Source organism: Trachypithecus francoisi, unplaced genomic scaffold (assembly GCF_009764315.1).
Source record: "Trachypithecus francoisi isolate TF-2019V2 unplaced genomic scaffold, Tfra_2.0 Lachesis_group17, whole genome shotgun sequence".
Classification (NCBI taxonomy): Eukaryota; Metazoa; Chordata; class Mammalia; order Primates; family Cercopithecidae; genus Trachypithecus; species Trachypithecus francoisi.
This window is the reverse complement of record NW_022681462.1, coordinates 19,109,822-19,136,507: the sequence shown is the minus strand read 5'-3', so window position 1 is coordinate 19,136,507 and position 26,686 is coordinate 19,109,822. Positions and strand designations below refer to the sequence as shown.

At 40.7% G+C, this 26,686-nt stretch overlaps 1 protein-coding gene and 1 long non-coding RNA gene across 4 annotated transcripts in view; one reads left to right on the top strand and one right to left on the bottom strand.

Annotated features, from left to right (window-relative positions):
- Positions 1–24,565, top strand: part of LOC117099778 — a 30,750-nt gene extending 6,185 nt beyond the window's left edge. Inside the window, exons 2-9 of the long non-coding RNA XR_004443997.1 lie at positions 84–232; positions 6,841–6,903; positions 12,446–12,551; positions 12,932–12,999; positions 14,662–14,798; positions 16,319–19,710; positions 19,803–19,889; positions 19,998–24,565. This is a non-coding gene — a long non-coding RNA (uncharacterized LOC117099778). The remainder of the gene's footprint in view (positions 1–83; positions 233–6,840; positions 6,904–12,445; positions 12,552–12,931; positions 13,000–14,661; positions 14,799–16,318; positions 19,711–19,802; positions 19,890–19,997) is intronic.
- Positions 1–25,309, bottom strand: part of ARHGAP25 (Rho GTPase activating protein 25) — a 91,684-nt gene extending 66,375 nt beyond the window's left edge. For 2 of the 3 annotated variants that reach the window (XM_033239286.1, XM_033239288.1), the window contains exon 1: positions 24,835–25,309. In XM_033239286.1, coding sequence (XP_033095177.1) covers positions 24,835–24,895 — 61 coding nt within the window. In that variant the 5' untranslated portion in view covers positions 24,896–25,309. Of the gene's footprint in view, positions 1–24,552; positions 24,776–24,834 lie in introns of those variants that run through there. The other variant, XM_033239287.1, reaches the window with a different exon arrangement.
- Positions 25,310–26,686: the final 1,377 nt, after the last annotated feature.

The window sequence follows — 26,686 nt, the reverse complement described above, 5'->3', positions numbered from 1 at the left end:
CCTCCTGGTTAAGTTAATTTGTAATTAATTTATTCTTTTTGATGGTATTGTAAATGAAACTGTTCTCTTAATTTTCTTTTCAGATTGATCACTGTTAGTGTATGGAAGTGCAACTGATTTTTGAGCTTTGACTTTGTATCCTGCTACTTTGCTGGGTTTGTTAGCTCTAACAGGTTTTTGGTTGAATCCTTAGGATTTTCTGCATATAAGATTATATTATCTCTAAACAGAGGTAAGTGTACTTTTTCATTTCTAATGTGGATGCTTTTTATTTCTCTCCCTTAGCTAGTTGCTCTGTCTAGGGCTTCAAGTATTACATTGCATAGAAGTTGCAAAAGTGGGCATCCTTGCCCTGTTCCTGATTTCAGAGTAAAAGCTTCGAGTCTTTCAACGTTGAGTATGATGTTCACTGTGGGTTATTTAAGTATGACTTTTATTATATTGAGGTAGATTCCTTCTATTCTTGGTTTATTGACTGTTTTTATCATGAAAGAATGTTGAATCTTGTCAAACACATGACTATCATTTGAGATGATCATATATTTTTCCCCTTCATTCTGTTAATGAGATGTGTTAATGAAATTGATTGATTTTTCTGTATTGGATTGCCCTTGCATTCCAAGAATAAATCCCATTTGGTCTGGATGTATAATCTTTAAACGTGCAGTTGCAGTCAGTTTTCTGTTGCAGCATTTTGTTGAGGATTTTTGCATCAATGTTATAAGGGATATTGGTCTGCAGTTTTCTTGTAATGTTGTCTGACTTAAGTATCAAGGTAATGTAGGATGAGTTAGGAAGTTTCCCTTGTTTTTCAATTATTTTGAAAAGTTTCAAAGAGACTGGTATTAGTTCTTCTTTAGAAATGTTGTTGTCTGGCTTTAATATCAAGGTAATATAGAATGAGTTAGGAAGTTTCCTGTGTTTTTCAACTCTTTTGAGAAGTTTCAAAGAGACTGGTATTAGTTCTTCTTTAGATGTTTGGTAGAACACACTAGTGAAGACATCAGGTCTTTACTTCATTAGGAGATTTTTTATTATTGACTGAATTGCCATGGTTAGAGGTATATTCAGATTTTATTCTTTTCTAAACTAAAACTATTCTTTTACTTTAGGCTTGATAGGTTTTGTGTTTCTAAGAATTTTTCTATTGAATGTAGGTTATGAAACTTGGTGTACAATTGCTTATAGTACTTTTATAATTCTTTTTATTTCTGTAGAATAGGTGGTAATACACTCATTTTCATTTCCGAATTTAGTAATTTGAAACTTCTTTTTTTTTTCATTATCTATCTACCTAAAGCTTTGTAAATTTTGTTGACCTTTTTGAAGAGCCAAGTTTTGGTTTTAACTTTATTATTTTTATATTCTATATTTCATTTATCTATGTTCTGATCTGTATTATTTCCTTCCTTCTGCTAGTTTTGGGTTTAGTTTTTCCTTTCTTTTTCTAGTTTCTTAAATTATGAAGTTCAGTGTTGATTTGGGATCTTTCTTCTTTTTAATGTAAGTATTTAAATCTATCAATTTCCCTCTTACTCCTGCTTTCTCTGTTTTCCATAGTTTTGACATGCAGTGTTTTTTTATTCACCTCTAAGTATTTTCTAACCATCCTTGTGATTTCTTCCTTGATCTATTGTTTGTTTAATAATGTATTGTTTAACTTCCACAATTTTGAGAATTTTCTAGTTCTCCTTCTCTTATTAATTTCTAACTTTATCCCATTGTGGCTGGAGAAGATACTCTGTATGATACCTACCTTTTAAAATCTATTGAGACTTAAACTGTGTACTAATATATGGTCTATCCTAGAAAATATTCACGTGCACTTGACAAGAATGTATACTTTGTTGTTGGATGGAGTGTTCTGTATACGTCTCTTAAATCTAGTTGGTTTATTGTGTTGTTCAAGTCCTCTATTGCTTCACTTATCTTCTGTCTGGTTGTTCTATTCATTAATGGAGTGGAGTATTGATGTCTCCAACATTATTATAGAACTGTCAGTTTCTCCATTCAAATTTATCAATGCTTGCTTTATATATTTTTATGGTCTGTTATCAGATGTGTAAATGTTTATTATTGTTATATCTTCCCACCATACTGAGCAATCTATTAATGTATAATGTTTTTATTTGTTTCTTGTAGCATTTTTTAAATTTAAAGTTCATTTTGTTTGATATTAGTATAGTCACTCATTCTCTTTTGGTTACTATTTGCATGAAATATCCTTTTCTATCTTCACTTTCAATCTATTTGTATCTTTGGGTCTAAAGTTAGTCTCTTGTAGACAGCATATAGTTGGGCTGTTTTCTTATCCATTCTGCCAATCTTTGTCTTTTTAATGGTGAGCTTAGTCTAATTTACATTTAATGCAATTACTGACAAGGAGCAACTTACTTCTGTAATTCGCTATCTATTTTCTATATACCTTACAGCTTTTTTGTCCTCCATTCTATGTATTATTATCTTCTTTTGTCTTAGTTGATTTTTTTGTAGTGAAAGGTTTAACTTTCTTCCTTCGTGTGTGTGTACATATATATTATTTAGCTATTTTCTTTTGGTTACAATTGGGATTACATTTAATATCCTAAAGTGATGATATTCTAATGTAAATTTATATGAACTTAACTTTAATAACATACAAATACTCTGCTCCTTTAACAGCTCTGCACCCCACCCCTTTAAGTTGTAAATGTCTCAAAATTACACCTTTATATACTAATAATTTTTCATGTCTCCACAATTGTGTAGTAAACAAAATGTGAAATTACAAACCAGACTGACAATAATGCTAGCTTCTAGACTAATAATTGTTTTTAAAATGATTTGACCCTTAAATCATGCAGAAAACCAAAGGTGGAGTTACATACCATCATTATAGTAATTCTGACTTTTATAATTGTAGATGTATTTACCTTTGCTGAGATTTTTTTTTCCTTCATATGGCATCAATTTATTGTCTAGTGTCCTTGTGTATCAACCTGCAGGAAGGACTCCCTTTAGCATTTACTGCAAAGACAGGTAAAAAACTCCTTTAGCTTCTGTTTATCTGAAAATGTCTTAATTTCTCCCTCGCTTTTGGAGAATATTTTTTCTGGGTATAAAATTTCTAGTTGACAGCCAAAAAAATAGCACTTTAAATATATCAGATCACTACCTTCTGGCCTTCAAAGTTTCTGATGATAAATTTGCTCATAATCTTATTGAAAATCCCTTGTATGAGACAAATCAGTTTTCCTTCACTGCTTTCAAAATTCCCTCTTTGTCTTTGACTTTTGATAGTTTGATTATAATGTGTCTCGATGTGGGTCTCTTTGAGTTCATCAGCTGTCATTGAACTTCTTGGATGTTTATATTCATGTCTTCCATCAAATTTGGGAAGTTTTCCATCATTATTTCTTCAAATATTCTCTCTGTACCCTTCTCTCTTTTCCTTTTAGGACTACCAAAATGAGTAAGCTGGTCCTCTTAATGGTACCCCAGATGTCTCTTAGGCTCTGATCTCTTTTCTTACATCTTTTTTCTTTCTATTTCTCATACTTGATAATTTTCACTGTCCTATTTACAAGTTTGTTGATTCTTTCTTCTGCCTGCTCAAATCTGCCTTTGAATCCCTCTAATAAAATTTTCATTCCAGTTATTGTGCTTTTTAGCTCCAGCATTTCTTTTTGGTTTCTTTCTTATATTTTCTATCTCTTTTTTGATATTTTCATTTAACGTATACATCATTTTCTTGACTTTCTCCATATTTTCCTTCCGTTTTTAAAGCTTCTTTAAGATTTTTAAAAAAGGCTTTGTCTAGTATATGTGCCATCAGGTCTTTGTCAGGAACAGTTTCTGTTGGTCTTTGTTTTCCCCTTGAGAGGGCTATCCTTTTTTGTTTCTTTTTACGCCTCATAATTTTTTTTGCTAAAAACTGGATATCTGAATCTAATGATATGGTAACTCTGGAAATCAGATCGTCTCCCTTCCTCAAGGATTTGCTGGATTTTGTTTGTTTGTTATAATTGTTGTAGGTTGCCAAGGATCAGCCTGAGCTGCAAACTTGGAGTCTTCTTAGGTCTTTTCTGAGGCTGCACCTTCCCCTGGGCAAATTCAATGTCTTTCCAACTTACCCCATATATGTGGTTGCTTTTGAATGTCTTAGTCTTCAATGTCTGGCTCCCAAAAAGGGAAAAGGAGAAAAATGAAGGAGACACGGGAAAAGGCACATGCTTTTTAAATCCCCTGAAAGTTACCATGTGTTGCCATTTCTTTGTCTGTACCTCTGTTATCAGAGGCAGGAATCGGTGATCACAACATAGATCCCTATTATTTGTAGGACAAGGTTCATTTTTCCCATTCTGGCTCCTGCACATTGAGCACAAGCTGCTACTGGAATGTATGCACATCTGGAAAGCCTGCCATTAGGCTAGGGGTAGAGGATGTGTAGCCACTATTGTGTTAAGAGCTGAAACTCACTGAAATTAAATACAACTCACTGTCCAAGCCTCCTTCTGGAAGTTGCCAGTTTTGATTAGCCACCAGGGTTCCAAAATAGATACATGAGGCGGACTTGGAAAGAGTAATTGCTGTCTAGGTAGGAAGACGGATTCGGCCATCTTCACATCATTCTCTATGGGCTATGTTTTAAGGACGTAATTTCATTAAATTTAATGCATATACCAAACAGAGATTCATCAAACATAAAATAACATATTTTATAATAAACTGGTTTAGGGCACATTTAGAAAAGAAATAGTAAATATCTTAATGTAAAATTGTAGAAACTAAAGAAAGGGAGTTGCTCTGTGTGCTCAAGAATGAATCCAATTTTTCCTCTTTCAACTTTTTAACTCAACCATTACCCCCACTCCTCTTTCTTGGCATTTTCTTATTGTATCAACTGTGAAACAAGCTTACTTAAAATCAGACCCAAGAGAGGTAGGTGGAAGTTGTACTCAGACTGAATAAAAAGCATGCAAAAATTTCTGTTCCTTTTAATATATGAAAAGAGGTTTCAAAATACAAATAGATAAATATAGCTGATTAATTGACTTTAACATTAAATTCAACTAATACATAGCATTTATTATGTTATACCTGGAATTGATGGATTGGCGGGGGGTGAGTTTTCAGAATGTCATTTTGAAATAACTTGCATAATTTTGAAAAAGAGAATCCAGTATGATTTTTTTTTTTTTTATTTTGGAGTGTTCTGCCATAAAAATAGCACTGGTCATTACAATCTTCCAGCACTTTTCTCCGAGTGATAAAAGCTATTTTGGAAAATGTGGCTTTTATGATCTTTGGGAGGAGGCCTGGAAAAGGAGGGTTGAGAGTTCAGAGTAACACAGGAAATCTGTGTTTATAATGCTTAAGTGTGTGGGTGTGTTCCTGTGGGCAGTGCTGGAGAGAAAAAAATAAAAGAAAATGCATGCAAACCATTGCAGGCAGGAGTTGAACAAAAGACTCAAAGAGTCTATAATATTTATGAAATGTATTCAATATTTACAGAATATACTGGATTGAGGTTATCAAAAACAACTCTTGACACCAAAAGCACAATCCGTAAAAGAAAAACGTGATATTTGATTTCATCAAAATTAAAACTAAGATAATGAAAAGCAAGCCCTAAGAGAGTGAAAAGCAAGCCACAGGTTGGGAGAAAATATTTGCAGATCATGTGTCTGAAAAAGGACAAAACTCAACAATAAGAAAAAAAGAAAATTTTTTAATGAGCAAAATATTTGATCTGAGACTTTACCAAGTGAAATGATGCCAAACAGCTTTAGTCATTAAGAAAATGTAAATTAAAATCACAATGAGATACTACTACAAATATATTAGAATAATTAACATAAAATTTTTAAAAACTAACAATATCAAGGATCAGTGAGAATTAGAAACAGCTGAAATTTCTAAAAGTGGCCAGTAGGAACATAAAATGACACACCCCCTTTGGGAAACAATTTGGTAGCTTCTCATAAAGTTAAATATATACCTATCATATGATCCAGCAGTAGCACTCCTCAGTATTTACCCAAAAGAGATACAACATTATGCTCACACACACTTATAAGCAAATATTTGCAGCAGTTTATTCATAATGTCTAAAAATTAGAGACAATCCCAATATCTTTCAAGTGATGAATAGATACATTCATACAATAGAATACCACTCAAAAATAAAAAGGACAAAACTATCTATACAAGTAATACTATGGATGAATCTCAAATGCATTATGTTGACTAAAAGCAACCAGGTTTCAAAAAGCACACATTATAGTTTCATTGATATGACATTTCGAAAAAAGCAAAAGCATAGAAGTAACAGATGAGTGGCTGTCCAAGGTTTGGATTGGGTGAGAGGGCTGATTAGAAATAGATGGGAGGAGGAAATTTTTTTTTTTTTTTTTTGAGACGGAGTCTCGCTCTGTCGCCCAGGCTGGAGCGCAGTGGCCAGATCTCCGCTCACTGCAAGCTCCGCCTCCAGGGTTTACGCCATTCTCCTGCCTCAGCCTCCCGAGTAGCTGGGACTACAGGCGCCCATCACCTCGCCCGGCTAGTTTTTTGTATTTTTTAGTAGAGACGGGGTTTCACCGTGTTAGCCAGGATGGTCTCGATCTCCTGACCTTGTGATCCGCCCACCTGGAAATTTTTTACAGTGATGGAACTCTTGATTGTGGTGGTGGTTACGCGGCTGTATGTATTTAACAAAACCCATCTAATTGCAGATCAAAATGAATACATTTTACTGCATGACAATTTAGAAACATTGTTTTCATTTGCTCACATTTGTTTCACATTTGTTATACAGAGCTGACATTCTCACCTCCTCCTGACCTTCAAATGTTTCCACAGATAATGCAAGTTCTGAATGAAAAAAATAAAGTGATGTTTACTATTCTATAGTGACTTGTTGAGGTAAGTAACCTGAAAAAACATGGGAATGTGGGAAAGACTACATTCAAGAGCAACATCAAGCTAAATCTACCCCAGCGATCAGGGAGTAACATTTCAGAGTGGACTGATAGCACCCCTTCATTTAGCTTGCTCTTTTCGCAGGTGCTAGGGAAAGCCATGTGATGCCAACAAGCCCACACTGCTTCAACTTCCTGTGAAGAAAGCCCTACCATGATCCCCACCCACATTATTTATTTTGGTGTCCTGAACAAATAAGAAAATGTAGCCAGTAGTGTTTTCCTTCCATAATTCAAGTAGTACTGGGTTTTGATATAAAGGAAAGCAAGATGCTGGGCAAGTTGGTGTGGTTAAAGACCCTGCACAGGAGTTCTCTTGTGCAAAGTAGCAGAAAGTCCACTAATGTTCAGGAGCTCTGGGATCTAGTCTTGATTCTGCCATACAGTAACTTGCTGTGCTACTATATGAGCATTTCACATAATTTCTCTTGGTCTTTATTTTCCCATTGTCTTAGTTAATATCTTGGTTGCAAGAAACAGATGCCAAGTCAAGTTGGTTTAATCTAGATACAGATAAATAGAAAGATAGATAGCCAATAGTTCTCAACTGGGCGGTGGTTTTATCACCCACCCATCCACCCCAAGTGGACATTTGGCTATGTCTGGAGGTATTTTTGGTTTTCATATCTGGGAGGATTGATACTATCATCAATTGGGTAAAGTCCAGGGACTACCCTACAATGCATAGGATGGCCCCCAACAATAAAGAATTATCTGGATCAAAATAGTGATGAGGTTGGGAAACCCTGATATCTATATATGTATATATGTATGTATGTATCTCTTTATATATATACTATGTATATAATATTTATGTGTCTGTAATTTTTAAAGCATAGTATATTATTTCACAAAATCTACGGAAATTTGGGGGGTTGGAAATCATGGCGCAGGAAGAGTAGAAATCAAGGCAGATTTTGCAGGTTTTGAGTTCTCAACAGAGTTCAAAGGACTTCCTCTTAGTACCCTCTGATTTCCAGGACTCACTTACAAATGCCCATTCTCTGTGAACCTCAGACTGAGGGGAAATGAGAAAGACACAGCTTGAGGCAGCTGTTCATTCTGCTCTAGTTGGCTATGTCCAAGGGGGAGTGTTCAAGCCAAAATTCAAGCCAGTAGCCATCCTTGGAGACTGGGTCAGGAGCCCTTAGAGAGGTGGAGTTGGGAAAACAGCCCTAAAGAGGTCAATTACATTTATCTGTAAGGTACCAATAATGCCACTGCTCCTCTGGAAACCTACTATCACATAAAAGGCTGTGGTCCCCAGGGGAACTTGGAAACAGAAATGGCAGGTGTCTCCTTTAAATGGAATTCATATTTCTCTCTTTTTTTTTTCTATCTTGAAGAACAGATTTCATTTTTTACACTTCTGTAGAACAAATGGAATCATGACTTATGTTTCACAATCTCCATAGCTGATTTCATGAACTTTAACAAGTTTTCTTTATTTATAGCAGTCCCAAACTTTATTCCCTTAGAGACCTCAGGACGTGGAGGGTAATTTTGCTGCCTGCCCTCTACGCTTTAAAGACCAAGTGAATTCGAAGAACAGTAAATCCCTGCCCCAGCACAATAAGTGGGGTCCAAAAGAATTTTACGTGGGGTCTAAAATTCAATCAACTATTCATGGTCGCGTCATTTTGAAGCTAATGAAATGGCTGCCAGGAATCTGCACTGCTTGCCAGTGGGTAGCGCCAACCGACGCCCATCCCAAACTTGGCTGAGTTTGCCGCCATCTAGTGGCCACTCGCAGCGTTAGTTTACACCTCGCAATGAACAGGATGCGGGCCTGTGGCGGGCCAGGACCAGCGTTCAGCGGGCCATTCTAGGAATTTCCCGGTTAGTTGTCGCTCTTGGATTGGTCCAGACCAGGAAGACTAATTATTACAGGATTACTTAATAAGGAGCTTTTCTGTACTTGGAAACATAAAACAATGGTTTTAATCTTTGTGAGATTACAGGCCTCTTTGAGAATCTGCCTATATGCATATAATTTTTCATACAATTTCTAGAGGGTTATGGGCTTACTAAAGCCAATCCATGGACACAAAGGGAAAGACACTGAATATAAACCTGATACATATGTTAGCTTGGTGTACTTGTAAGCCATTCTGAAGTCGTTTGGAACAGAAAGGGAAAATGGCAAGGGCAGGTGTGAGAAAGGGAGGAAATCTACTACTAAATGGAGGATAGTAAGAATCTTACTGTCCTCTAAAATGTGGCAAATGTCCATGGCTCTTTAGTTGTATTTATACATGCCATGTATCTCCACCTTAGCTTTCCACCCTTAAAATTGGTTCCTTTTTCACATGCCTGAGTTTTTCCTGGCCCTTCCTATTCTCCTTTGGTTTCCATCCAAAGTTGCTGGTGAACCAACAATAGGTTTGGGTTGGGAGTGAGAAGACTTCCTGGGATTAGTCTAGCACCCCCCATTGGCTGGATGAGTGGGCAAGTCTTGCACCCTCCCTGGCTCAGCGTGAGGACGAGCATCCTTTAACCCCTCTTAGGATGGAATGAGACACTGTGTGCAAGTGAAAGACACTGAAACAGTCAGAAGCGGTACACAATTTTTGGAGTCTGCAATGTCATTCCAAAAACAAGTCCTTCTAAGATAGTCCATAGGTAATTCAGGCTTAAAGCGGGTGAAATAAATGTCAGCTGGACTTGCTGGGAGAGAAAGGATGTATTGTTCTATTTTCCATGGGCCTGTTGACAAGCAGCATTAATAACTATTACTAGCGCCTCCTCCCCACTACTCACATTATAAGCAAAAAGCTTTCACCTTTGGTTTCAGTAACCCCCTAACACATTACTTTTACCTCGTGGACTGTTACTTTAATCAAAGCTGAACTCTGGAATATTAAATAATGTTTTAATGTATATTTTTAGAAAAGAAAATTTTGCAAAACTCAAAACCACTACAATAAAGTAACACAACTGCAAACATTTTGTGAATGTGTTGCCATTGTGCTGCTTCTCTGGGTCTTAGCAACACTAACGGCAGCAGATCACACACTTTGCTGCATATCCAGTCACTTGGGAGCTTAGAAAAGTTCAAATACCTAGACCACAGCCCTTGTTACTTAAATCAGTGTCTCTGGAGTGGAACCTGGGTCTGAAGAAGTTTTTTAAACCTCCCCAGGACAGCCACATTTGGTAACCACTAACTTAGTGGAGGAGTTGAGAATGTTCAGCTGAAGCACTCAGGCTGCCTTTGCATGATTCCCTTTAGCCCCCGGGTGACTGCTCTGATCAAAAAAACTATTGACACTCGCAAGCACTGGGGTGCTCACAGAGAAGAAATTAAAGGCCATGAAAACTGCAAGATAGGAAATGGTTAAGAGGCTTACAGTGGAATCTGGGCTTGAAAGGGAGATAAGAGAAGTGGATGAATGTGAAATCCAGGTAGGAGATGGACAGGACTGACGGTGCGGTCAGTTGGGGTAGGGGGAAGTCATGAGGCCACGGGACGGCTCAAAGGTGACCTAGTTCCTGGAAAACAAGGTGGCAGAATGTCAGTCAGCTACGTACTTTGCAGAACCCAGCGCAAAATGAAAATGTAGAGCCCCTTATTCAAAAATCATTAAGAATTTTAGGATGGTCACAACAAAACATCAGATTCAGCATGGAGCCCTTCTAAGCATAGGGCCCAATGCAATTGGTCCTCTTTTCCACCCACACCATCTTCCGCTTGTTCCTCCTCCTTCTTCCTTCCATCTGCCTCTCCCTCACCCCTGTATGCTGGTGTCTCTCCCTTTCTCTCTAAGCTTCTCTTTCTTTCTTCCTCTCCTTTGCCCATACTCCCCTCTAATCACAGTTACCCACTTAACCTAACTGCCCACACTACAAAACTGAGGTTTAACTTTCGTGTTTGGATTCCTGAGTAGGGCTGCTTTTCCTGGGGCCGCTGAGTCTGAAGGATTTCTTTGCCCACACTTGAGTTTCAGTCATCAAGAAGACTTTGATTATAGGAGCAAGACTTACCCCTTGTAGCTCTGTTCAGCAGTCTAAGCCTTAATGACTTAAGCCCTGACCACCCTCGGGGATAGCTAAATGCTCAGTTCCCCACATGCTGTTCCAAATTAGCTTCAGAAACCGAAAGCCCCACTTCCCTCTCCATAAAAAAGTCAGAAATATCTCTCTGGACCAAACTGTTGTTCAATCACTAATAAGGACAGGAAAAAACAAATGCTTCGGACTCATTTTAACTTACTTAATTTCACTGGGCTGGAGAAAAGTTAACAGGCCACAGACAGGCTATTCCACAAAAATCTCTTTGATACCTGTAATGTGCTGGAAACCGTCCTTGGCAGTGATTACCTAAAAGTGCATGGAACAGGCAAAGCCTTGCCTTCAGAAGCTTATGATCTAGTGCAAACATGCAAAGGAATGAGATTGTTTCAGGCACAAATAACAGTATAAAGAAAAAATGTAAGGTAATGGGATAAAGAGAGATTGGAGTTGCAGGGGCTAATTATAGCTAATTATACTAGATGCCAGGGTCAGGAAAGATGTCTTTGAAGAGATAATGTTTGAACTAAAACTGGATGGAGTGGAGGAAAGGCCATGGTAAGATCTGGGAAGCACATTTCAGGGAGAACAGCAGACAGGCCTTGAGATGGTGTCTATGAGCACTGGGTGTTCAGAAAACGGTTAACAGAAGGAGAGTGTGGCTGGGACACAGTGTGGGAGGAGCAGAGGACTAAAGGTGGGTGGACAGAGAGAGGCAGGGGCCTGATCCCGTGGGCAGGGATCATGAGTTTGAATTTAATCCTAAGTATACTGAAAATTGTAATGAGGAACTGACATATTTGATTTCCACTTTTAAAAGATGTCGAGTCTGGCCACCATGCAGAAAATACATGGTCCAGGACAAGAGTGGAGGCAGGAAGCCAAGTCAGCTAACTATTTCCTAGACTAGGCAAGAAATGGTGGTGTTTACAGCATTGGAGATAATGGAAATAGTCAGATTAAGGACATAAATTCGTGGTGAATCCAAAAGTCTTTTCTGGTGGATTAAATCTGGAGTGGAAGGGGAAAACATGAATGGAAGATGACTCTAGGTTTTTAGCCTGAGCAACTCCATGAATAGTAGAGCCTTTTGCAAAGGGCAAGTGAACTGGGTGTGGAGGGGTGGAGAGGGATGATTCAGAATTCTGTGTGGGACACACTGGGGGACTGAAGCCTGTGAGATATTCAGGTGGAGATGTGGGGCCATCCAGAATCCAGAAAAGAAGTTGGAGCTAATGTATGAAAGTTAGGGTAGGATTTAAAGCCATGGAAAGAGCTTTAAAGGTTTTAAGGTTGGATAAGAGGACAGGTGGACTGAGCCCTGGGACCAGGGCCAGTTTCACAGAAAACCTGTACAGTCATAAAGGGCTCCATGCTTAGATGGTCCCTGCACATGGTTTAATGCTTTGCTGTCACTATCTTGAAATTCTTAATAATTTTTGATCAAGGGATCCCACGCTTTCATTTTGTACTAGGCTCCACAAATGATGTGGCCAGTCCTGCTTGGGACACTTCATTGTTAAGAGATCTGGTAGAGAAGAAGACTTCATGAAAGCAGACTCAGAAAGAATAACTAATGAGGTAAGGAAAAGCCAGAGGGCATGGTGTCAACGAAGTCTAAAAATTTTTTTTCAAGGAGAAAATGCCTGACTGTCAAATGCTGCAGGACAGTTGAATAAGAGGAGGACAGAGGATTCACTCTTGGCTTAGCAAGGTATGGATTATTAGGGACTTTGAATTGGAACCTTCCCAGTGGAGTAACATGCACCAGTGCTTAACTGGGCTGACTGCTGAGTAAGAAGGAATCAGATCTATCACTTATATTTGAAAGCCTGTGTCAAGAAGACGTCTACATGGGGGTACCTGTCTCTTTTTTGTTTTTTGAGATGGAGTTTTTTTGTTGTTGCCCAGGCTGAAGTACAGTGGCCCAATCTCAGCTCACCATAACCTCTGCCTCCCAGGTTCAAGCAATTCTCCTGCCTCAGCCTCCTGAGTAGCTGGGATTACAGGCCTGCATCACCATGTCCAGGTAATTTTTTGTATTTTTAGTAGAGACGGGGTTTCTCTGTGTTGCTCAGTCTGGTCTCGAACTCCCAACCTCAGGTGATCTGCCTGCCTTGGCCTCCCAAAGTGCTAGGATTACAGGCGTGCGTCACCACGTCTGGCCCTGGGGAGGTCCCTGTCTTTAAACCTATGCCCCTTCTCCCTCCATCTCCAGCTCCATTTTTCACAGTCAGGGGCCTCACACACATGGATGTGGACACCCCAGCCCAGACATCCGACCTTTGTTCTGGGCCTCGCTGCAATCATCCGTCTGCAGAAAAACCAGTGGGAGGACCTAGGAAAACATTCTTGCAGCTCCTGGCCATCTGCATAGGGAATTTCACAATCTCAGAGGGTCTAGAAAACAGGCAGGGCTCAGGGTCTAGGTGGGCATGTCCCCTTAACCAGACTCCTTGCACTGTGGGGAGGAAGGAGTACAGATGGGGCAAGAAAAGAGCAGGACCCTCTAAAATACATGTCTCCAATGGAGGCCCCTGTTGTCCAGGCCTATGGGCTATACTGGAGATGAAGATGTGGGTAGATGAAAGCTTTTCGTGGTAGGAAAATTGAGTAATTCTCACTTAGTTGTACATATTTTTCTCTATGAATGCTATCAGTGAGAGTGATGGCAGAAGGAAGTGTTAAGGCCTTGAGGGGAAAATTTAAAAGTAGGCATAAACGTTTTGGGGAAAATGAAAGTGAATTTACTAGGTATGTGCTATAGTTTAAATGATGGCGTCTCTTCCAAAATTCATGATGAAACTTCATCTCCAATGCAACAGTAGTAATAGGTGTGGCCTTTGGGAGGTGATTAGGTCATGGCAGCTCTGCTCTGATGGATGACATTAGGATCCTCACAAAAGGGCTTGAGGGAGTGCGTTCACCCTCTTCTGCCCTTCCCTCATGTGAGGTCACAGCACTCCTCCCTTTTGCCCTTCCATCCCTTTCTACCATGTGAGACCACCAAGACAGCATCATCTACAAGGAATGAGCCTTCACCAGACACTGCTCTTGAAAGCACCTTGATCTTGGACTTGCCAGCCTCCAGAACTGTAATAAATACATGTCTGTTCTGTATAAATTATCCAGTCTCAGGCATTTAGTTACAGCAGCACTAGTGGACTAAGACAGTAGGTGTAGTAAGTTGGTCTGGCTGTGTCGAGTGCCCACCTCAGATGACTGGTCATAAATTCAAAGTGAATCCAGGCAGCTCAGGGGTGATTTTCTCCCATGATGTTCAGCTGTCCAGGTACAGACACTGAGAAGGTGGATTATTGGGTTTAAATAGGGTTAGGGGTTATGATGAGGAGAAATGGCCAGATAATTTAAGGCTGCATGTTCAGTAGTAGATTTAATGCTAGTTATGAATCTGTGGTAAGGAGGACCTAATGCGGTGACTGATAGTGAAAAAATGGGACCAGTGGAATGGTGGCTCACTGAGGTAATGTCAGAGAACTGCTGGAGTGGGTGAGCTGGGCACATAGGATGTGGTGGGCACAGAGTGGGAAGTCTGAAAGTGAGATTTCAGAGGTGGTACAATTACAGGGGTGACGTGGTTTATTTATGACTATGAGTGGCTGAGCTGGTTGGAGGAAGTATTATCTAACAACTCTGCAAAGGAGGTGGAACTACCGGCCCCATTTTTCAGATGAGAAAACTGAGACATGGAGACATTGAAGTGACTTGCCCACAGTCAAAGAAGTAAGAAAAGGCTGAGCTGGAAATCAAACCCAGGCTCATCTGCCTTTGGAGGCCTCATTCTCAAAGACTGCCTCCTACACTCAGGTATGGCTTCGTGGTTAAGTCAAGTGTCCTTTTTTGTTTTTCTTTCAGGAAATGATTTTTATCTGGAATCTTACTTTTTATCTGTGAAGACACAAAGTTGACTACATTATAAATCACTTTCATTACCATGCTGGGCATTTCAGGCCACAAAAGAATGAGACTGGGATAATTTCATGCTGGCCAGAAAACTGGTTAAATCGAGGGTTTTCTGGGGAGAAATAATGAAAATAGACCACATTTATTGGTGGAAATGCAACTGCATTGTCTGCGGGCACCCTCTACTGGCTCTAAACCAGAATAACAAAGTGGGATTAGAAGCTTGATTTGTGGCTTTTTGGAAGGAGCATATAGACTTGAATGAACACGTAATAGCTTGCCCCTTGTAGATATCTAGAGGCTATGGCTCAAGTGGGGCAAGAAAAGCTTTTGTTACAGAACAAACCCTGTGTCAGTTTTTTAAATGTCACAGTCACAGTCACGCTGCATATGTCTAATTCCCTTTAGTGGGACAGCCCCGCTTCCTCAGAGTGTCTCTAATGAGACTGTCAGAATCTTAATCTTTTCCTTCTTCTTACATTCTGAACCTATTAAAGTGTCCAGCACATAGTAAGTGTCCAATAAATATATGTCAATCAGAATAGAAGAAAAATGAGCAAAAGGTACAGTCTCACAGCAGGGAGAGGGACTGATTATACCTGGGTAATTCAGGAAGCCTTCCCAGGAGGAGCTGGGTGCTGGCCATGGTCATGGGGAGGGAGGGGTAGAGTTGGAAAAAAACAAAATCCAGAAAGCAGAATAGCAAACTTAGGGGCCCGACATAGGACCCACAAGGGTAGGAATTTTTGTGTGATTCTAGAAAGAATTACCTTGCAGTACACTGACAGATGTGGCTCTCGATCTTTCTGGAGAAAATGTGAGCAAGACTCACAGATTTCATAAAAACAGATGGAGGGAGGTCGGGTGCGGTGGCTCAAGCCTGTAATCCCAGCACTTTGGGAGGCCGAGACAGGCGGATCACGAGGTCAGGAGATCGAGACCATCCTGGCTAACATGATGAAACCCCGTCTCTACTAAAAATACAAAAAAGTAGCCGGGCGAGGTGGCGGGTGCCTGTAGTCCCCGCTACTCGGGCTGAAGCAGGAGAATGGTGTGAACCCGGGAGGCGGAGCTTGCAGTGAGCCGAGATCGCAGCACTGCACTCCAGCCTGGGTGACAGAGCCACACTCTGTCTCAAAAAAAAAAAAACAGATGGAGGAAGCTAGCATGACAGTTTCAAGGAGGCTGAAAAATGAATTTGGAAGGACTTCTAACCATGCGAACTAAAAAGAAAGAACAATGACTCCAGGTTTAAAGATATTTTCTCCTAAATCAATTTTTGCCATAAATTGTGTGGCTTCTCAGGAAATTCAATTCAAGAAACATACAGAGCACCTATCACAATTACAGCTTTGTTTCCCTGGGCCTAGAGAGCTGATTCTAGGATTACTTTCCTGGTTTTTACACTGAGTTCCATGTCCCAGGAACAGTCTGAGTCCCAGCCAAATCAGGCCAGCTGTCACTCTACCTGGGAAGGAGAATGCGGACCGCTCAGAGGAAGAAGATCAGTGTCAAAATCAAGATCAAACAGGTTGGTCTCAGGACAGAGCACAGGGGCTGGGCTGAGAATGGACTGGAGGTGACAACACTCTATCTGCTATCATCTTTACTCTGAGTTGTCTGCATAAGAAAATTCCTCACCCACTAGTAAAGTGGATTTCTGGCTTCTGAATGACCAGGTGCATGGAATCAAATGCAGAACGACAGTCAAAGGGGAAGAATGCATGCACGAGAATCCTTGGGCAGCATCAGCAGAATTGAGGACAAGAAAGATGGGAGCCTCATTTTGAAGGTCCTGCTCTTCCCCCCACAATTATATCTACAAATAATGATCTGAAAGAGACTGGTAGGACAGGTACAGGCCTCTTACAGCTAATAGGAAAAACTGCTCTGCCACTGCTGTAACCCACATGTAAGTGATCACAAGCAGTTAAACACTGAGCCCCTGAAGCCCAAACTAACAACTTCCAACCTCACTTCAGTGGCCAGAGATACACATGACAGTAGGAGATGGTCGACAGCTCTGGAGGAGGAAGCATTAAGTCATGGAGGAGGGTCTTCCACACAGCAAACAACCTAGAGTCACTTTGCCTACCCAAAGCAAGGGAAGTTTGAGGAACTGCTCCTGTCATAGCACAGAGACAATGACATTTCTACAGCAGGCATTCTGCAGGAAACTTACCAGAAGCTATCATTATCTTTATTAGAAAGTCACAACTCAGGCATTTTACTGATTTGGAAAAGAACTGGCAAAAACAGACAAACAAAACAAAGCAAATAGGAAGAAAACAAGAATAGCCATGCAGACAAAATTGACACAAGTCATGCAAATTGAGAAGGAAGTGAATATACGGCATTTGGAAGCATAAAGAGTAAGAAACAGAACATGACCAGTCAACTGCAGATCAGCATGCGTGCTGTGAGCCAGGAACAGACACTGGGCAGGAAAGGAGGTATCTGCAGACGTTGTAAAGACCGTATGTCTAAAGAAAAGAATGAAGAACTAAACTTAACCAAGACAAACAAAACGCTGGCACCGCTGGCTGTGGTTTTCACCAATGACTTGATTCAAAGGAGTTGATATCAGATCTCCATTATAGCTGATGTCCATTACAATAATGATAAAATGGTAATTACTAGGGTTTATAATGCACTTACTAGATACCAGCTCTTATGCTAAAGTTTGACATAGATCATCTTCTCTTATCCTCACAACAACTGCATGAGTTAGCACTAGGATTGCACTCATTTTACAGTTGGAAAACCTGAGGACCAACGTCACACAGTGACTGACTGATGATACTGGGATTCAAATTCAGACAATCTGGCCCCAAAGCCAGCTTTTTAACCACTGTGTGATAGCTGGCTCATTCCATTATGGTTAGTTTACACTTTGCCAGAAAATTCTTTTTGTAAACTTTATAAAATTATTTTAAAATATTAAAAAGTATTCACATCAGATTCAGGAACTCTATATCGTACTGCTTCCTCTTTCACTTTGAAACTCCAAACTAACAAGGAAGCAAATGGTTCAGACACCATAGGCCAAAATTCCAGCAGTGGGGTATGGCCAGCCCCATCCAGAGCTGAGATCCATGTGTGCATGTTTTGGGGGTGGATGGGTAGTATGGTGTGGAAAGGAGACAGTGCAGCAGCTGTCACCTTAGTCACAGCTTAAGGAGAATAGATGGTGGTAGCAAAGTTAAGCATCACTTTCAGAAAGGTGGAGAGGTGGTAAGGGGTGCTCACAGCATGAGATGCACAGCAGGGCAATGCTGCTTAAGTACCTATCACATACAGGTGAGCAAATACATGTTTTATGATGAGTAAATCAATGAGTGAACGAAATGAAATGACTGGTCTGAATGTACTGAAGATTCCATAATTTTATGTAACTCTAGGGAAAGAATATGAGTGGTTATGGGATTGTGTTTTACTTTATGAACTAAAAGAAATAACTTTTAACATTTTAATATTCCTTGAACCCTTCTTAGATAAATTGCAATGCTCAGTCACTACTAAAAAGTATAAAATCTGAAGCTGAGTGTGGTGGCTCATGTCTGTAATCCCAGTACTTTGGGAGGCTGAGGCAAGAGGACTGCTTGGGCCCAGGAGTTCGAGACCAGCCTGGGCAACATAGTGAGACTCCCCCATCTGTATTTTTAAATAATAAAAAATTTTAAAGTATGGAAATTATTTGTAATGAACACATAAACTCTGATCAAAGACAAAGACTAAAAGTATGCTAATCAAATGGGCATTAGAAATTGTGACTGAGTTTCCTGGCAGCCAAGACAAAGAGGAGAACACAGCAAGTTGCACTCCTGTCTTACTAGAAAGGAGGAAGCACTGTAGTCCCTCAAAGAAGACAAAGTTATTTTCTGAGCATTGAATTCCCAAGCAACTTTCTCACATAGAGTTAAACATAGAAGCCGCTGGCATTGTCCATTCTTCCTTCTCATGTTTCCAGTACAATTAGGAGCAGGTTTCATGAAATCATTACTTGCAGGAAAGCTATAAACTGAGGATCTAACATTAAAAGACAACTCAGTGAACCCTATTCTGTAAGCGTAGCAAGATAATGTAATCCAAGTGCAGCTTCTAGTCTGATCTGAGGTTGGAAATGAGACTGTCTATAAAGAAAGGAAACAGACATTTGCTGAGCACCTAACATATGTCATATGCATGAAATATTTTCTTCCTCTCGGCATATGTGTTACTAGTCTCATTTGTAGAAGCTAAGCAACTTGCCCCAGATTCACTGCTGTTTAAAGCAGAGTCCCAAGCTCATGCACACTTTCCTATATCATATGTCCTCCTTTCTTTCACAATTTTATCAGGAAGAGTCAATGGACAATTTAGCCCCTTTCTTTGGGCAATTTGAGGTTATTCTCCCCAGTGAGGGCCTAGAGTGCTGGTGTTACATACCTTATTAAGAACAATTCATTTTGTTCAAAAGCCAAAGGATCAGTTAGTTGTGGGGTTGACTCATATCTCCATGTTCAGAAATGTTCATGGCTCTTATCTCAAAGGAAGTCCATAGTATTGACAGCTGTAAACTTCTCTGTTTAAATGGCCTGGGAAAGGATTATTATGCTCTCTTTTCAGTGATCAGAAGAACTAGAGACTCCCCGTGGACAAGATGTTTACACTGCGACCAAAGCATGGGTAGGAACTGGGTGGTGGTAAGGGAGACCCAGATGGAGAGAGGGCCCCAGGCAGATGAGAAAGAGCTGGAAGCTGCAGAAGGGAGGACATGGCTGAAGTCTCCGGTATGCAGCAGGGGAAGGGAAGGTGACAAGAGAGAGATGGGCAGGTAAGCAGGGCCAGATCATAAAGACTCTCCATTTAATTCCTTCATGCAGAGGTTCTGTACATAGTATAAAGTCTTCTGCTTCTCCAAAAAAGCAGGCACAATGTGCAGGAAAATCACTGTGAGAAAGACGGCAAGTCTGGGGCGCCCTCAAGAACATCTGCACCTAGATCTTAAGGAAGGTGAATAGTAGTGATGGGAACAGGGGTGTGGGGTCAGAATTCCTCTTAGGCACTATCTGGGGCTCCCATAGTTGTTCTCATCACAGCACCTCTCTCACCGTTTTGCAGTTGTCTCTGCCCCCACTGAACAGTATGCCCTGCAGGACTATCTTATATTTCCTATTTAGCTCAGCTTCCTGGCAGCCAAGACAAAGAGAACACAGTAACTTGCACTCCTGTCTTACTAGAAATGAGGAAGCACTGCAGTCCCTCAAAGAAGACAAAGTTATATTCTAGATCTGGCAGGCCTATGGGTATCTTTTTTTTTTTTCTTTGCAAAGTGACTTTTGGTTTTTAAACAAGCTTTCAAAGAGAAAAAGGATGATGAGTAAAGCCTAACACAAGAAATGTCAATTATTTTCTCTCTTTGTAACTTTCGTATCTCAGTTCCTGTCTGGGGACTCTACAAAATTTCCATGCCATCCTCTGTGACAGAATCCCCACAATCTGCCTGTGCCTCGCTGTGGCTCTCCGTCATGCTCTTCCAGGTACTATTTGGTCTCATTTGCTGTGGCCACAAGTGAGACTTTGCTTCGACTCTTTCCTCCCTCCCATCTCTTGTATCTTAACACAAGTTCAGACCACTTGAACTGGGTGCACCTTCATGCAAGATTCTTTCCTCAAGCTGCCTTGTGTGTGATAGGACCATTTTCATCAACTTATTTCTCTCAGTTGGTCCGAGCATCTTTCCAACACCTCCACAGTGGGCCTTACTCAAAAAGACCACATTCCAACTGCTGGAGTCCCCATAGAGTTCTCCCATTGGTTGCTATATGAAGATGCTTCATAACTGTGAGGTGTGAGACAGGGACATGGCAGCACTACCACTAATGAAGTGACTTATAGTGATGTACACCCATGCCAGGGCCATTGGGCATCTTAACCCTGGCCTAGTTTCAGACACATAGGCACCAAGAACCACCGAGCTAGTCTCTGCCAATCCAAGTGCACAGTCTCAGACAAAGTACAGAATCTAAGTTGATCTCATCTGGCATGTACAGAGGGAATTTTGTGCATGAGTGGGTATAAAACCAGGCCCTATCTTCCCATCACCACTTAGGTTGGTCCCCACTCTGCTGCTGCTGCAGAAGGCCCAGAGGTGACATCAGTCCATTTTCTTCAAATGGGCAGAAGGCTGTTGGCCTGGACAGCAGGAAGCATGCACTTCGTGGAGAGAATTTAATTTATGCCTAAATGTTAAGTCAACAGCAACATATGGACAGACATTTTTACTTAAACAACCAATAGCAATGTAACCTCTGCATAAAAACAGAGTGGGCCCCAGAAGGAACCGCTCCCTTGTGTAACTGTTCAGTGTCTAATGAAGGCCGTGTTCATATTTTTTTTTTTTTCTTGAGACAGAGTCTTGCTCTGTCACCCAAGATGGATTGCAGTGGCATGATTGTGGCTCACTACAACCTCTGCCTCCTGGGTTCAAGCAATTCTCCTGCCTCAGCCTCCCAAGTAGCTGGGATTACAGGTGCCTGCCACCACGCCCAGCTAATTGTTTGTATTTGTAGCAGTGACTCTACTTGCATGTGTGGGGACCTTTATCAATCAGGGATTGGGGGCTACTCATGGAAAGCAAAGACTTTGGGCACAGCAAACAGACCACATTCAGTCCATAACCCAGGCTGGTCTGGTTAGCATATGGTAAGTTTGGTAATGAATTGTAAAGAAAGCTCTCACCACTTTCTGATGTTCAGAAAGCTGGACATCAAACAAGCACAAATCAATTCACCACATGCTATATAGTTTCAGGATTCTCCAGCCTGGGGAACCAGCATTTCAGTGTTCAAATAAGGCATAAAATGTGCTCAAGTAGACTGGCCTGGTCATATTGGGAAGCCATGTAACTCTTTCAAGAAAGCCCTGTAACCTGAGACTGGAGGTCCAGAAAGTCTGGACCTGTCCTCCAGTGATGACAATTCAGTTAAAAAGGCACATAAGTTAACAAGCAAAATATTTGAGTAACTGTGTGAAGGCAGTGAAAAACTCATAATTCTAAAACTGAAGATGATAAAGGATCAAAGGAAGAAGTGTGTACTCTTGGCTCCACCTCAAGTCAAGACTGTTTTGCTCTGCATTTCCCTTTTTCTTCCAACCCCTATTCCCACCAGGATCAATAGGTCAGATGCAGGAAGGTCTGTGACTTTTTTTCATCACTGCATGAAAATCTGTCAGACTCATGGTAGTGGACTCAGGTGAGTCTGCCATCCAGCAAGACCCTCTTCAGCTCTGCGATGGAAGTACAGTGAAGAGTCCCTCCCCTCGCTCTCAGAGACTTTCACTTTCACTCCAGTTCACAAGATTCTGAGGAAACTGGAAGCATAGCTCATCAAAAAAAGCTAGGGCCCCTTTCCTGGGTCACATTCTGGGGCAGTGTCTTGCTATTTCACCAAGTGCCCATTCTAGTGTCCTTCCTAAGCTATGGCCTGGCTCCCTGAGGACAGATCTCAATAACAGCCTCCAAAAAATTGAGCTACAGAGTGAATCATGAGTTAATATTTGTGTTCTAGTCCCAAGTGACCTTATATTCCACCCTTTTGGTGATCATCTACTCCAGGAGTTCTCAATTAGAGAAGATATTACCCTCACCCCCATCCCCAAGGAACACTTGGCTATATGTAAAGACAGTTTTATTTGTCACAACTGGTAGTGGTAGGGGGGTGTTACCATCTCCTAGTAGGTAGAGGCCAAGGATTCTGCTAAACATCCTATAATCCACAGGACAGGCCCCACAACAAAAAACTATCCAACCCAAAATGTTAATCGTATCTAGGTTGAGAAAACATTAAAACCACAAATTGTCAGCTTTCCTGAAATAACTCCCAGTTCCACAAGTCTTCCCGATAGAGGTAAGTTTCTTTGATATATTGGTAAGCCAGTTCCTATAGTTACACCTGGACACAGGATGCTGGAGAGGGGATTGGAAGTCCGATGACTGAGTCGGGGGCTCTCCCCCATCAGAGGACTCAGCTTATGATCTGAATGCTAGTTCATGTGACACTTATAAATGCATCCTACTGTAGCCCAGTCCTTCAGGGTAACAAACTTGTAGATAGCATGGGTAATGACAAGGGCTCCTCTTTATTTCATTATGTCTTTATTATTATTTTTTCATTAAGTAATACTAAATAACATCATCTCCTTGTTTTTGTTGGCTGAAACATTCATTCAGCCAACAAATATTTATTGTGTGTCCAGTTAAGTCCAAGCACTGTGCTCTGTACTAAATGGCTGATAACTGTCTGCTGGGGCTAGTGAACACAGACCACAGTACCTACAGCAGGAGGTCTTCCTTGGGTGAGGATGAAAGTGGGGAGTGCTTGTTGAAATGCAGGATCCTGGGCCTTCCTCCGGAGATTCTGATTTTGTAAGGATGGTGCCAAGAAATCTGCATTTTTAGCCAGCACTTGATGTGAGTCTGATATAGGTTATCTATGGGACCATGCTTTAAGAAACATTGGTAAAAATCATGAAATTCACTCAATCAAATCCCAGACCTGAGTATATGCAGTCTTGAGCTGTAGTGTGGTAATTTCCTATATCTGTGAAAAAAAATCATTTAACTATTAATTGTCTCAACTTTCTCATTTTTTAAACCAAAGGAGTGTAAGACCCTAATAACCTGTGTTCAAACACAGGTGGAGAGAGGGCAGAATGACCTTATTTATGTAGAAGCAGGACACTTTCAAAGAAACAGAACCGTATAATTTGTATGACATAGATTGAGCATTAGCCAAGTACATTTGTATCAATGATAGGAGGAAAATCTCTCGCTTATGTAAGAGGTACGAACACTATCTTTTCTCTGAACTGACCTCAGCATACAATCATTCATAGCTTGATTAGGGAACGCTAATCTCCCCTGGTTATCAAGATAAATGGCTTCTCTGATTACTGTTTTCTTTCAAATCCTTTCTCAGACCTACATCATTAATGTTCCGCTTGTGACTTTTCAATGGAGCACTTATTTTAGCAGCACACTTAACCCCTTTAGAGGTTCAAATCTAAAACTTGCTCAAGCAGAATTCTTCCAAGCTGTTAGAAACACCTTAATACTTATCTATGTCTAATATCAAGGAAGTTATCTCATATATGGCCGAGATACATAAATGTAGGCAATAGTTTTCAGCCCAATTGCTCTGCCATGAATTACTGTGACCAATTTAGCAATAGAAGAAATCAATATAAAGAACTTCATAACGAATATATAGATTAAACTTAATGTATCACTATCATCATTAGAAGGACAGGGTAAGGATTAAAGGACAGACTATCTCAGAAAATATGCCAGTCTCCCTTAAAATAATAATAAATACATCTGTTTTCCAACTCATCTAAGAATTCCCTCCCATTCTGTTCCTTTAATTATATCTTTATTATGTAAGGTCTTTATTATACTTTAGTACTTTTTTATGTTCCTGTCTTGTTTTTGTTGTCTACTTTTTGCTACAAATAATACACCTTGACTCCTGGGCTCACAAAACAGAACACCCATTGAATTTACTTACAGATTGAGCACCTCAAAAGACTCTAGTCTTTGTGCTCCTGTTCAGAACCATTCAAAATATGGATGAGTTTCCAAACAGGAAGGAAATGGAATATGCTAAAAACTCACAGTTTTGTGTGTAATCTGTAGCCTTAAATCATCCGAAGTACCCCAGATCCCGTACACCAAGGAGTTCCATCCCACTGTTTTGTCCAAATGAAAGAGAACCCCCTCCCAGCATTTTAGAACTTGGACCTGGCATGCCAACTTAAATGCAAATGGTCCCTCAAACTCAGATTTGCCGCGAGATCCATTTTTAAGTAGACTATGCTCCCTGCAGACCAACATGCAAATGGTGCTCGAGTATATGTAAGAATCACAGAAGCAACAAAGAAAAGACACCAACCATACCTATTTTCACAGCCTCCACTTTCAGGTTGAAATCCCAGTTCCTTGGCAATTTTAGGGACATTTTGCTTCCAGTTTAAGTGAGTAGTTAGTGAAGCGGTGAGTCTGTCCCAGTTTGCACCCTTCTTGTCTTTTCGCTCTTTCCCTCTGGTTTTGTGTCTGTTTTTGTTCCTCCTTACGATTGCTTCACAAGCAGTCTTAGGGTTGGGATTGATTTGCCAACGTGTCTCCTCCTTTCTTTTAGATGAAAGGTCCATCCATCCGTCACTGGAGGATGGCACCCAAACTCCCCCAGCCTCCACCCTCAGTCCCACGGGGGCTGGCACCCTGCTTTTCTTGCTTTCAGTTTTACCAGAAATATCCCAATTGACACTTCCCTCTGCGTCATGGGAAGCAAAGCTCCTTTTCGAAAGAATCTCAGGCCTCACTGAGTTGAGGTCGTGATAAACAACTGCTGCCTCTCGGTTTTGTGTGTGTGTGTGTGTGTGTGTGTGTGTGTTTAACTGTCTGCTTCCTTGCATTTGAGGAAGTGGGTGGCCGTTCAGTAAAGATGATACATTATGAGCACTCTTTCTTGAGAAAATGGTTTTTGGAAATGCTTGAAAAACCAGAATGGTTGCTTCTGTTATAAAAGGCTACAGTTTTAATTAAAAGAAAATGTCCAAACTCCCACCATCTACTTCAACTCTAAGCTCTCCTCTTCCTCACCTAATGGATCAAGCATCCAAAAATGGTCAGAAAAACAACTAGCATTCCCCCAAAGTTATCTTCTTTTAAATTCTTCCTGCTCTAAGGACCATGTCGCAAGCTCTCCAGCTGCTCAGGATAAAGTTTGCAAGTGATCTCAGCCTGATGTAGGGAGGGTTTTGATGTATTTGGCTTTAATGAATCAACAGAAGCTAGGTCGACCCACTCACATATCATAAGGGTTCTTTGGCATTGCACACAGGGTGTGGGCTTTAGAATCAGGTGTGTGGGCTGTATACATGGTGTGGGCTTCCATTTGTTAGCTCTTCAACTTTTTAACAAGCAACTGAATCTTTCCAGACCTTAATGTCCTCATCAGTAAAATGGGGTTGATAATAACCATGACTCAAAGGGTTTTTGCAAAGGAATCTAGTGCAGAGCTTGACACAGAGTGGTTGCACCACAAACATTAGTTCAACCTTTATTCTCTTCTATTTGGTTCAGTTACGTGACAAGCTTTCATGTTTAACTGGGTCAGCCTAACCTGGTGATTAAGCATTTGGGCCCTGGAAACAGATCACTGGTAGTCAAATCCTGGCTTTCTTGCTGTGGGACTATGGACAAGTTTCTTGACCACTTTGTGCTTCAATTCTTATCTGTAGATGGGGCAAATAATAGGGCTTACTTCACAGGCTGTTGTGAGGCTTTAGTAGAAAAGCCAGCACAAAGTGCTCAGAATAGTCACTGTTAGCCAGCATCTAAGCTGCACACCTTGCTCCATTCATTCTCCTAGATGACTCTGTTATACTTTCTTCTTCACCTGCCACTTGCTTACTCTTGCTGACGACCTGGGTTCCCGTTTCATTGAGAAAATTGATGTAACTGCGAGAGAATGTCCCCAAGCTTCCTTCACTCTATCTGCTCACCTACCTGCATGCAAGCTGTATCCCTAACCTTATTCTTGGTACAATGGGTGAACTGGCTGTTACCGCTCTCCCATCCCTGTTGCATCATCACTTTCTCCTTTCTCTTGGATCCTTCTTGTCAGCGTTCAAACTTATTATTTTTTATCCCACATAAAAACTCTCTGGATGCCACCACCCCCTTGGGCTAGAGTCCTATTTCTCTCCTTCATTTCTGAACCAAGCTTTAGTAAGAACTGTCTAAC